Below are 11,802 nucleotides of genomic sequence, written 5' to 3'. Positions count from 1 at the left end.
CCAGCTAACCAATCACAACACACACTGGCCCAACTAACCAATCACAGCACATTTTGTATTTCAGAAGGCGGGCCTTCATTTGATACAGGAACTATTCGAGCCGTTCATGCCAGACTGGGGAGAGAGGTGTTGTAATAATGTAAAATATGTGAAAAATAATGTGTTTTTCGAACAACCTAGTATGAGAGCCTGTTCTAGTACACCCCCAAAACAAAATCAAGACTTTGTAAAAGAGCATAATAGGACCCCTTTAAGTAATTTATTATACTCATGAATTCCTAATCACAATGGATAATGGCCAGATAGAAGTTGCAAGGATTGAGCTCATGAATACACTAACCTGTGGGATGCAATCACTTGAACCTGTACATTCTTTTGAATGGTGCACTTACAGATCTCGGTTACAAAACTGTACTGTTTGATGGAACAGTGCTGCTATCAGATGATAACATCATGGTTCTTTGTCATTTACTATAGAACAGAATTTTTACTATATTCATATATCATAGTATTTGGGCAGCTGACATGACATTTCAAGCAGTGTCCGTGGTGTTCTGTAGTTTGGCATGTCATATTTTTTAATATTTATACTTTAATACGCTATATAATTTTTACTCATGCAGTTTCATATTTCTCATCAAGAAAATACACATGCAATTATTATTTGCTCATGTCAAGCATGACAGGAGTTTTCAAACAGGGGTCCTGACCCCCAAGTGAGATGCAAGGGAGAGCTGGGGGTCCACAGAAAAGTTTAGAAAAAACCAGTGTAAGAAAATAAACAAATAATAAACATATGATTAAACTAAATTAAGTTTAGTTTAAAAAAGTAACAAATACAATAAACTACATTTCTTATTTTTATTAAATAAAAATAAATAAGACTTACATAATTGAAAAGTCGAATAAAATAAGAGTAAATAACAAATAATTAATTTATTATAAATAATTAAATATTGAATAATTAAAAAATAAATTCAAATAATACACAGCCAAGTATAATACGTTGAAAAAAGTTATAATGGAATAAAAAACGAAGTACTTATCACACAATATACTGCACATATTTTTATTTTAATATTAATTGCTATCAGACCAAAACTGGGTATTTATTCATAGATGCAGTAGCTGGCACCTAAAAGACTTGAAACCCATACGATATGACACTGCATGCGATATCTGTAGTTTCCCATGGGGCTATTTAAGCAAACAGCAAAAAATATATAACAATTTATTTAAAACTTTATGGTAAAAATATATCGAAATATCGAAATTATCGAAATATCGCAAATGTACATATCACATAGGCTTGTCGCAATAATCAATATATGAACTTATCGCGCAATATATGTACATGACCTCAATCATTTTTGGTGACGCAATATATCGCCCATTATATTTACTTAAAAATTAATGTCACCGTGTTTTTTACATTCCACTTGCACCAGTGTCTCTTGCAGCTTCTCGTACATAACATGGTGTAGTTGGTGCTAGTTCAAAATTAAAAAGTGCTTTTACAAACAAAGTTTCATCTGCAGATATGGCCTTGTTTAGGGATCTGTGCCTTTGTGCATACAGATATCTGACTGCTAAGTAGTGATTGTGTTTTTCAGCAATAGTGTGCACCCTTAATTTACAGAGAATAGAAGGTCAGGGGAAAATCTGTAGATGGAAAAAATCTCCATAATTTTTTTGTGTATTTTTTTTTCTTTTACTTGTTACTTTGCACTTTTTGTAATTTATTTATTTACTTATTTATTCAGGGTTTTTTTAAGGTATCTAATATTTTGATAATTTCCATGATCTAAATATTCTTAAGAATTAAAAGTTTGTTGTCATTTGGAAGTGTGTAGGCCTTCTTGCATTATTATGCTGTTACATTATGATTATATATTCAGTGGCATAAAATGGGCTTTAAAGTGACAATAATATCGCTTATCGCAATTATTTCTGGGGTAATATATCGCACAACAAAAAGTTGTTATCATGACGTCTTTCATGTCAAAAACATTTTTATCCAGTTTTTTATTTTTTTTTCTCTCAGGTGTTCACTTTTAATTCTTTGTACAGACAGCTGCCCTGATAAGAAGCAAACAGCAAGACACCTCACTATGTCTTGATATACAGCCGGTGTTTAAGAGTTACAGATGGTGAGTGATAAAGAAGACAAATGTAATAAGACATCAGCCAGCTACTTGACGGCTGGTAAAAGATTGAGGTGTAGCAGTGATGGTTTGCAACAGCTGTTCAACATCTAACCTTTTCTCTGTTGCAAGCATCACACAGCGTGAGGTACCAAAAATGGAAGCTAAATGGGAAACAGCTGACAAGAAGGGCAGAAATGAGACAATACAGAAAAAGAAGAACTGTCAAGTACAAAGAGAAGAAAACCTGAAGCCACATTCCTGGATGAAACTACTTAATCATTACAACAACAAAAAACAACCTTAGATTAGAGCAGTCACGATCATGACATAACGGCAGATTAGCATAAATAAAACATTTGAAATATTAATAAAATGTTTACAACAACACTCCAGCCAATAATAATAATATAGAACTATAGAGACCAAATAATATGTGACCCTGGACCACAAAACCAGTCTTAAGTGTCAATTTTTCAAAAGATTTATACATCATATGAAAGCCGAATAAATAAGCTTTCCATTGATGTATGGTTTGTTGTTGTTGTTGTTGTTGTTGTTGTTGTTGTTGTTGTTGTTGTTGTTGTTGTTGTTGTTGTTGTAATTAGTACTAATACTAGTAGTATATTAGAATATCCTGCAAAAATACATTTTCATCTTTTACTTTCACTCATTTAACAGTGAAAGGCTAACAATATTTTAGATTATGCCAATATAAAAATAGAAACCTGAATGCTATACATTCACAATCCACATTCACGCGGCTATGATGCTTTGCACCTTTTTCACATTTCCAAGTACATTTGGAGAGTTCACATACCACACTAATACACCAGACTGGAAATATAAAATGATTATATCAAATCATGACTATAAGAAGGGTTGAGAGGGCCGGGGCAATTATGTAATAATGGTGACAGACCTTACATAATTCCACATTCATTAGCAGCACTATACTTGGATGATATAAATCCTTAAAGTACATCCACACATAAATCAAGTTTGCCAACCAAGTTCTCTAGAACTAAGATAAGACATGCAAACTTTAAAAGAGCAGCTAGAAATGTGCTATAAACAAAAAGCTACACGCAAAGACACCAAAAAGAATGGCAGAAGAAATCAGAAATGTCTGGAAAGACTATCAATGAATATTTTATGACAATATCTTAAAATAAAATGAAAGTAGATCATCTTGAATAGAAAATTTCATTAGAATCACTCTGTTTCTTTATCTACCAAATTTAGTGACAGGTGTAGCTGTCTACATGGTGAGAAGTGACATTTTGCACCTGCAAGGGTCACTGGGATTAACAGAGGAGTGTGGTGACCTCAGGCACGCTCACAGGATTACATCCGTAATCAGATCAATCGTTTCTGTCTGCACTTAAAGCCCAACAGCAAGATGACCTTCCCAGAGTCAGAAGAACCATAGCAATCTATGAATTCCTATCACCTCTATCTCTCTCTCTCAATCAATCAATAAAAGCTTTCTGTCTCTCAATTTCAGTGTGCAAAGCTTTTACAGACAACTCTTCCCCTCCCACGTCTGCACTGGCGGTCCCCAAGGGTCTGTGGTCAGGATGACTCCATCTACATGCACAGCAGAGCTGAAACAGTCTAAAATTAGAGGTCAGAGTACCATTAGCTACAGACTAGAGAGACCATTTTATATACTAACAGCAATCCCATATGTAGTTAGAACTGTTGCTATGCTGTTGCTAAGGTCTTCTATTTGGTTGTTAGAGCGTTACTTACCAGTCAAATGATCCCATCCTCCAGCCTCTATGATATTCTAGTGTCTGCTTGGGCCCCATTTCATTGTTGGTCTATCGGATTTATTTGCTCGTTTTATCATCAGCCTGGGAAATCCCAAGCTTTAAAAAGCATCAGCACACCTCTCTTCAACAAGATGGTTGAGCTGCTCTGTCAAATGGTGTGAGATGTTACTTGTCAAAATCTAATGCTGATGATAAAGAGTGGGCTGTATGAACAAAATCGTATACGAGTCCTTTTATATCACAGTAACAGTATAAATTTTGGTGCAAATTTAACCCCAAAATGTTTTATATTGAATGATTTTGTACGGTCTACTTTTTAAAACTGTACAGACTTCTAAGGGAGATTCTTTTAACTCAAAACAGTAAAACAATTACATATATATGACTAGAAGAGCCATACTTGAAAACATATAAGGTGCGGTCACATTCCAGTGAAATTGTGCATGTAAAAAGATGTAGTGACACATGAAGCACAGCTCTCAAAAGAAGTCACTTTCAAACCAAGGAGCTTTCCGTAGGTCAGCAGGGTGAATTGGCCAACTTGAACCCGTTACGAATTCTGTATGAAGAGATCTTTCACACTCACATTACAAATTGTGTGGATACCTACTGAAGTGCCTTGATGGTGTTGATTTTACCAATAAAAATTCACTGAGCAGTGGTAAATGTAACTGCACCTTTATACAGACAATATATGCACACTGGACATGCATGGCACATTAAAGGGTTCATGAACTGCCTTTGTTTTTTTTTTTAATTTTGTACTGCTCTCTGATGTCCACTTATAATTTTATCAAGATTTTTACATCAAAAAACATAATTTAGAGGTAAAAGGCTATTTTCTGTCCTGTTTTTAACCCCCCTCATCAGAACGCTCTGTTTGAATAAGGCGTGGCGGATTGTAGACTCTGAAGTAATCTGCTATGATTAGATAATAGTTGTGTATGTTTGACAGCCTATGTCCTTCACAGATGGACGCTGCAGTGATTTAGGGCAAAAACGCATAAATACTCATCAAACGATCTGTTTAATTGACAAAGCAATAGTGATCACGTAATAAAAACAGTTACTCATATTTGTGTGTTGCGACATTACTATTGGATCCAATATAGTCGCATACATCATCTTTTAGTTTCGATCTTTCTAAAAATCCTGTGTCGAATTGTGCCTTGTTTGTTCACTTCATTTTACAGCGAATTCATTAACAAAGGACCAAGTTGAAATTGAGAAAATGAAATTGAGGAGGAGTAGCCTATACTGCTAAATGAGGAGCTCGAGCTCCTTTTACAATCTGTAACTGGTTTGTTTAGGGCTGTACAGTGCACAAAAAAATCGGTCTGAATAAATGTACTACAGTAGCATGTGTGCGATACAGTTTTGCATGCGTATGAGCCTGTTTACAAACCTGTTGTCCAACAAAGATATCATTTATTGACATGCTTTTTCTCCAAATTAACTTAACATAGTCGAGTGTTTGAAATACTTCTTTTTGTGACCAGACGTGGTTTCATATTACAGAATGATAGTATTATATACAGTGATAAAGGCCATGTCGATTAACATTGCATTATAAATATACTTTCCTTATAAAAATACCCAAGATTGAAGAACACAGATAAAGCTTATATTTTGTGCAATCGTATGTTTATTTTCCTCAAGTTTCATCAGTTAAAATGTCTATATCTCCGTTGTGCGTTTTATTCAGCGATAACTGGATACCTTCCTGGAGCATCGTCAGTAGTATTACTTCTGCTATGGATATGTGGACTTTCTGTGCAAGAGCGCCGTCCGGCTTCCAGTATGAATTAAACAGTCTTTACATTACGTGTGTACTCATTAATGATCACAACACCCTATTTTGGGTAAAAATAGGAAAGATAATACTTTTCTCTAAAGAAACAGGATTCTCTGAATTATCGCCATTGATATCGTTAACGTAATAAATACCAGAAATATCGTGATATATTTTTAAGCCCATATCGCCCATCCCTTACTGACGCGGACTGGAACTTCATTAAAAATAAAGTTAATCCACTCTTTCCTAATGTTAGGATCAGAAGGAAGGCAATTCAAAAACTGTTTTTCCACAACTTGGCACTACACAGCATCTTGTTGTCTTCGGAGCCATCTTTATCGATTGGTTTCTGCGTAGACCTGCGTTAGCCCTTCTCGCTATTTACACTTCATGCATGAATCGGTGGGCGAAGCTAAACAGGCAGCAATGTAGAAACAGGCGTCGATCTTCTTCTGCGGAGGCGGTGCTTATCCACACTATTACATTATAGAGTTGTACATTCCACAAGCTGTTGTTTTGGCAGACTGGCTTCAATATATGCTGTTTTTAGACTAACAAGAAAGTTTTGCGTTCTGAAACTTACAGGATGTTTTAATAGTACTGTACAATAGCCTCTTATATGTCAACAGATCAGGGGGATTTTGTTTTCTCAGTTCATAACACCTTTAAAACTGCTTTTGTTAAAATTAAAGGCATCCTCCATCTAAAAATGAAAAATCTGCCATCATTTACTCAGCCTCATATTGTTCCACACCGGTATGAATTTCTTCTGTGGAACAGGAAAGAAAATATTTTGAAGTATGGTGGGAACCAAACAATATTAAAGCCCAATAAAAAAAGACACTGAGACATTTCTTCAAATTTCTTAAGTGTTCGACAGAAAAAATAACTACATGAGGGCGAGTAAATTACAGAATTTTCATTTTTTTGTATCTTATCCCTTTAAAGGGGTCATATGATGCTTTTTTAAACTTTTGCTTTCACCTAGAAACACACAGCGTCTCCCTGACATGGCTGCTTCAACACTAACTGCGGTTACTGAAACCACGCCTTCTTTCTTTGCATGAACATTTGGGCGCATTATGCAAATATTCCCACATAGTGACCTAGATATGTGGGGGCGTGTTAGAATGAGTCGTTTTAGGGGGGTGTGGCAGAGTCTTAACTTTGATAAAGAATATCTCTTTGGTTTTGAGACTTTAGTCTTTGCAACTTCAGGGATCTTATCTATTCACGAACAGCTTGTAACACTCCAAAGAGAAAGGAAAACTTGAAATCGCATCATATGACCCCTTTAATGAATCTGTCTACTATCAGATCAGAATCTACTATCAGAGAGGTTTCAAATTCTCCCCACTCAATAATCCTTGCTGATATTTGTTCACGACACCATTACTGAAGATGGAAAGAGAGATGAGTTTCCATTCCCTCAACAGTTTTCCTTCATAAAAGAAAAGGTCACAATATCAGTAGATTCAGTGCATTGTGGATGAGGCAAGAAGCGAAGACTCTGTGAAATATCTCAGGAGAGATCTGAGAGAGAAAGGGTTTTACAGGTTTAATCTCCATACGACCTAATGCTTAATATCTCTTCTCTTCAAAAAAAACAAAAATGAATGACAGTATTCAACTTCAAAACACCATATTTAAACTCAACACTCAAACAAACACCCACATATTCCTCTAGAAACAGACATTTTGCAGCACATAAAGTAATAATGAGAAATGGCTACCTATACATTCAGTCTCTTCATATATCAATTACATACAATAGAATACATTAAAAGTCACACTTCCATACTGTGAAGTTACATTTTACTCAAGCGGCAACCTCCCGCTCTCTCTCGTGAAGCCAACAAGGAAGTGACTTAAACTGTAATTCGTCAACTGGCCGCTAGAGGCTGGCTGCAAAAGGGAGTCAATCCCATAGACTCCCCACACCTTGCTTTTCAGACCGATGAGATTTGTAAAAATTGACGTGTTTCAGAAAGGCGGGGCATAGAGGAGAAACAATAATGTACAGTATGTGGAAATTAATGTGTTTTTTTAACCTTAAACCGCATAAACACATTTCATTACACCAAATACACAAAATAATGTTATTTTTAGCAACATCATATGACCCCTTTAAGACTACTTAAGAATACTATGAAAACTACAAAGAAGAATACTAATATATTGTTTAAAATATCGGAATCGGCCGATAATGGCTTAAAATGCAAATATCGGCATCGGCCCGATGTGAAAAATTATGCCGATATGTCTTGCCGATAAGAGGATTAACTCACACGTAATCAGGGTATGCTAGCGATTAGATCACGTCAGCATTGCAGTCTCCCCCAGGTCCTAATGCCCGTCTGGTAAGGCGTTGTATTTACATAGGGGGGTGCTGTTATATCGGCATCGGCCCGATGTGAAAAATTATGCCGATATGTCTTGCCGATAAGAGGATTAACTCACACGTGCTCAGGGTATGCTAGCGATTAGATCACGTCAGCAGTGCGGTCTCCCCCGGGTCCTAATGCCCGTCTGGTAAGGCGCTGTATTTACATAGGGGGGTGCTGTTGGCCTACTTGTAACAAAATGAAAGTAAAATACACATATTGCTAAGAAACTTGTGTTTCTGAATAAAGCAGTATCAATGACATAAAATCATGAGTGTGTTTTGATTTAAAGGTCAGAAGCTATAGCTTACAGTGCACATGCATCAAATAAAAAAAAAATCACAAACATGACACTTGTAAATTAAATAATTGTATATATGCAGATTTATTCATTAATGTGTAATGTTTTTTTTATGAATTATGAGCTCTAAAAGATTTTCTGAATTTTTACAACTCTTTTGCTCTTTGCTAGACCATCTACAACTGTTAAATCTTAGGTTACCACTGCATCTTTCTGAAAAAAATAAAATAAAAAATGCAGTGCTTGATGTACATAGGCCTAGTTGATTTATAATTATTTTCAAGGCTATCAATGTACTGACATTATTAAAGAACTTCATTATTACATAAGTTTATTTAATTCTAACAAATAAGTTTTTGTTAAAGACTAACCAAAATTAAAAATCATGTGTTTATAATTTCTGCACAGGACAGACTTGGTGTTGTTTCCAAACAAAAGGAAATATATTGGTATCGACTAGAGCCTGACCAATATATCGTTTTGCCGATATTATCGGCCGATATGAGCCTGTCGCCGATATATTTGTATCGGCGAATATGCCGCCGATATGCTGCCGATATGAACATTTTTTTTTACAGAACATATAATGCAGATAAAATGCTTGAAATGGTGTAAGTACTTAGTTTGTCCAGCAGAGCGCGCTCCATTGTTTGCTACTGGCGACCTGGAGCAGACAGCGCTGGAAGCTGCTAATGCTCATCAGTAAATCAGTGGAAAATAAATAGAAATCATGATTCTGTCTGAGCTATGCGTTTTAAAACGAACACTAACTAGTGTAAATGTAGCCTAACAGATGTGTAAACTGAAGACTATTTGAGCTTTATTAAAACTATTTTGCACTGATTTATTGTGTTGGTTACATTTTGTTCCTTTGTGCAGTGGCTCAGGAGATGAGTCTTTGAGTTTGTATAAACATCAACAAGCTGAAAAATAAAACCAAAGGTTTTTTTTTAGATAATGTAATCTTGTTAAAATTGATTTCATAAAATTGGTATCGAAAAAAGTATCGTTCGGGAACCGGTATTGAAGTCAAGGTATCGGTATCGATATCGAAAAATTTTGAACGATACCCAGCCCTACTAGTATCGACATCGGCTATCGGCCAAAATGAGTTCAAAAACATCGGCATATCGGATATCGGCAAAAATCCAATATCGTGCATCCCTAGTTTTTACTGCATTTTTGATCAAATGCAGCCTTGTTGAGCATAAAACACTCCTTACAAAGACATTTTAAAAAATCTTTCCAAATTCCAAACAGCAGAGTATGTTAGAAGTATCTCATCAAAATCAGAACAAAAATAAAAGCTTGTGAAATGAAACGAATCAGGAAATGTGCATTGATACCCAGCTTTAATTAAAACCAAATTTCATTAAAACCAAACATAAGCTCCAACTCTTACATTTAATTAATTTACATCTTTCCTTAGATTTAAAACCCCTAGACATGAAGTTTATCATTAACATGCTGTCATTCCAACTTAAAAGGATACATAGGTCCAGATTCTTTCCTAATGCATCTTAAAAATTAGCACACCACCATTTCTATGCTCAGCCAGCTAAAGTTACCTTATTTAGAAAAGCGCAATGAATCACGATGACTCACCGCTGGCAAATGGACATTAACAACCCATATGCTGTCCAAAAAACATCTGATACACTATGCAGAGTTAGGCCTACACTCAGGGAACCGATTCATTTATGCATTTATTTCCAACAAAAGTGTCAAATGTTATCATCATAATGATATGTAGCCTAAAACTCTTAGGACAGAACTTCAACTATTTGATTCAAAGGTTTCATGATTTTTTGATGTGTGGTCACATGTTCTTCTTCATTAGGCTGCAATAATGATAACACCCAAAATACGGGCGATAACATCAACTCAGTGAAATTCCTTTCACTGGCTCTCCCTTCCTCTACCACTAAACTAATGCAGAACTGAAGAACAAGAGACCTGAGCTGAAGACACACAGTATCTTCATACTCTGCAGCTCAACACACTAAAGTTGTGTGAAGAGAATTTCTGCCTGTCCCTCAGGCAGAAATTCTCTCTCATGTTTCTAAAAGAAGGGGATTTCACACAGAGAGGCTCTTCTTTCCTTTTAGTTTCAAACAGAATATCAATTCCACTTCAATTCTTCCTTTCGGTCACTCATGGTGCAGATATCCAATAAATTTACAACACTATTTCCCTCTGAGCATCTCATATCCTAAAGCCAAAAGCATAAACTAGAGCCACCTTGTCTGGAGACACGTGACCAAATATAAGAAGCTTGCAAATCAAACAAAGTATAAGAGTCATGGAGACAAGTATATACTTACTAGTGGAGTTCCCTTGCATCTGTATTATGCATTTTGATTCTTTGCTGGTCTCTCTTGAGTTGAAGGGCCGCACTCTGACAGCCACTTTCACGGAGGCACCAGACATGGTTGAAGCTGTTGTGATTTAAACCCACAGAATGTTCTCCTACAAAAAGAAACAGAATGTTTTTCAGTGCCACAGCTATTAGGCTAAAGGTACAAGAACACATTTGACTGAAGTTATCCAGAAATATCTCATCAGATTCCACTGAGTAAACAAGAAAGATCTGAATGCACCATAACATCATTTATGCAATGACGCTAGAGGTTATGTGGCATTTGAGAAGATTTTCTTAAATTACAGCATGCCAAAAATAAACATAAAAGAAAAAGATGATACAGGGTTCCCACAGCTTTCAACCAATGATATTTCATGACTTTTCGATTCGCTTATAATTACTGGATATTACATTTTAATAATTATTTTAAATTGTTACAATTTATAGCTGATAAAAGTATATTAGCCATTGAGACTTCAATGACTTTAACCCTTTAAAGGGGTCATATGATGCTGCTAAAAAGAACATTATTTTGTGTATTTGGTGTAATGAAATGTGTTTATGCAGTTTAAAGTAAAAAAAAACATTATTTTCCACATACTGTACATTATTGTTTCTCCTCTATGCCCCGCCTTTTTGAAACGCGTCGATTTTTACAAATCTTATCGGTCTGAAAAAGCGAGGTGTGCTGTGATTGGCCAGCTATCCAGTGCATTGTGATTGGCCGAATACCTCAAGCGTGTGACGGAAATGTTACGCCCCTCACCATACTGTTGATGTCGTGTCCCGGCCGGAGCGACAAAACAAAAAACATGAAAACCCATTACAAACGAGGCATTTGTTGCATCCAGTGGGGACATAATTACTGATTATAATGACTTATACTGTCTTTTTACACGTTGCATCGCGCCGCGTAAACATAAAACCCTGTCTGCATTTGTGATCGGAGAAATGACAAACAACAAGTGCTACTCTACACTGCCCAAAACTCGCGTTTGAATCATCAGTGGCAAATCCTTTAAATGAAAACGTACTTAC

The 11,802-nt window shown here is 35.9% G+C and overlaps 1 protein-coding gene across 17 annotated transcripts in view; it reads right to left on the bottom strand.

Annotated features, from left to right (window-relative positions):
* Positions 1 to 11,802, bottom strand: part of kif1b (kinesin family member 1B) — an 86,764-nt gene that overhangs the window by 71,131 nt on the left and 3,831 nt on the right. For all 17 annotated transcript variants that reach the window (XR_001633321.1, XM_016478342.1, XM_016478344.1 and 14 more), the window contains exon 2: positions 10,727 to 10,871. Coding sequence is in view for 16 of the 17 variants with exons in the window: in XM_016478342.1 (XP_016333828.1) it covers positions 10,727 to 10,832 (106 nt within the window). In the remaining variant the exon portion in view is untranslated. The remainder of the gene's footprint in view (positions 1 to 10,726; positions 10,872 to 11,802) is intronic.

This window comes from Sinocyclocheilus anshuiensis, unplaced genomic scaffold (genome assembly GCF_001515605.1).
Source record: "Sinocyclocheilus anshuiensis isolate Anshui unplaced genomic scaffold, SAMN03320099.WGS_v1.1 scaffold2090, whole genome shotgun sequence".
Classification (NCBI taxonomy): domain Eukaryota; kingdom Metazoa; phylum Chordata; class Actinopteri; order Cypriniformes; family Cyprinidae; genus Sinocyclocheilus; species Sinocyclocheilus anshuiensis.
Note: the sequence above shows the minus strand (reverse complement) of the source record. Positions and strands in the feature narration are given on the sequence as shown.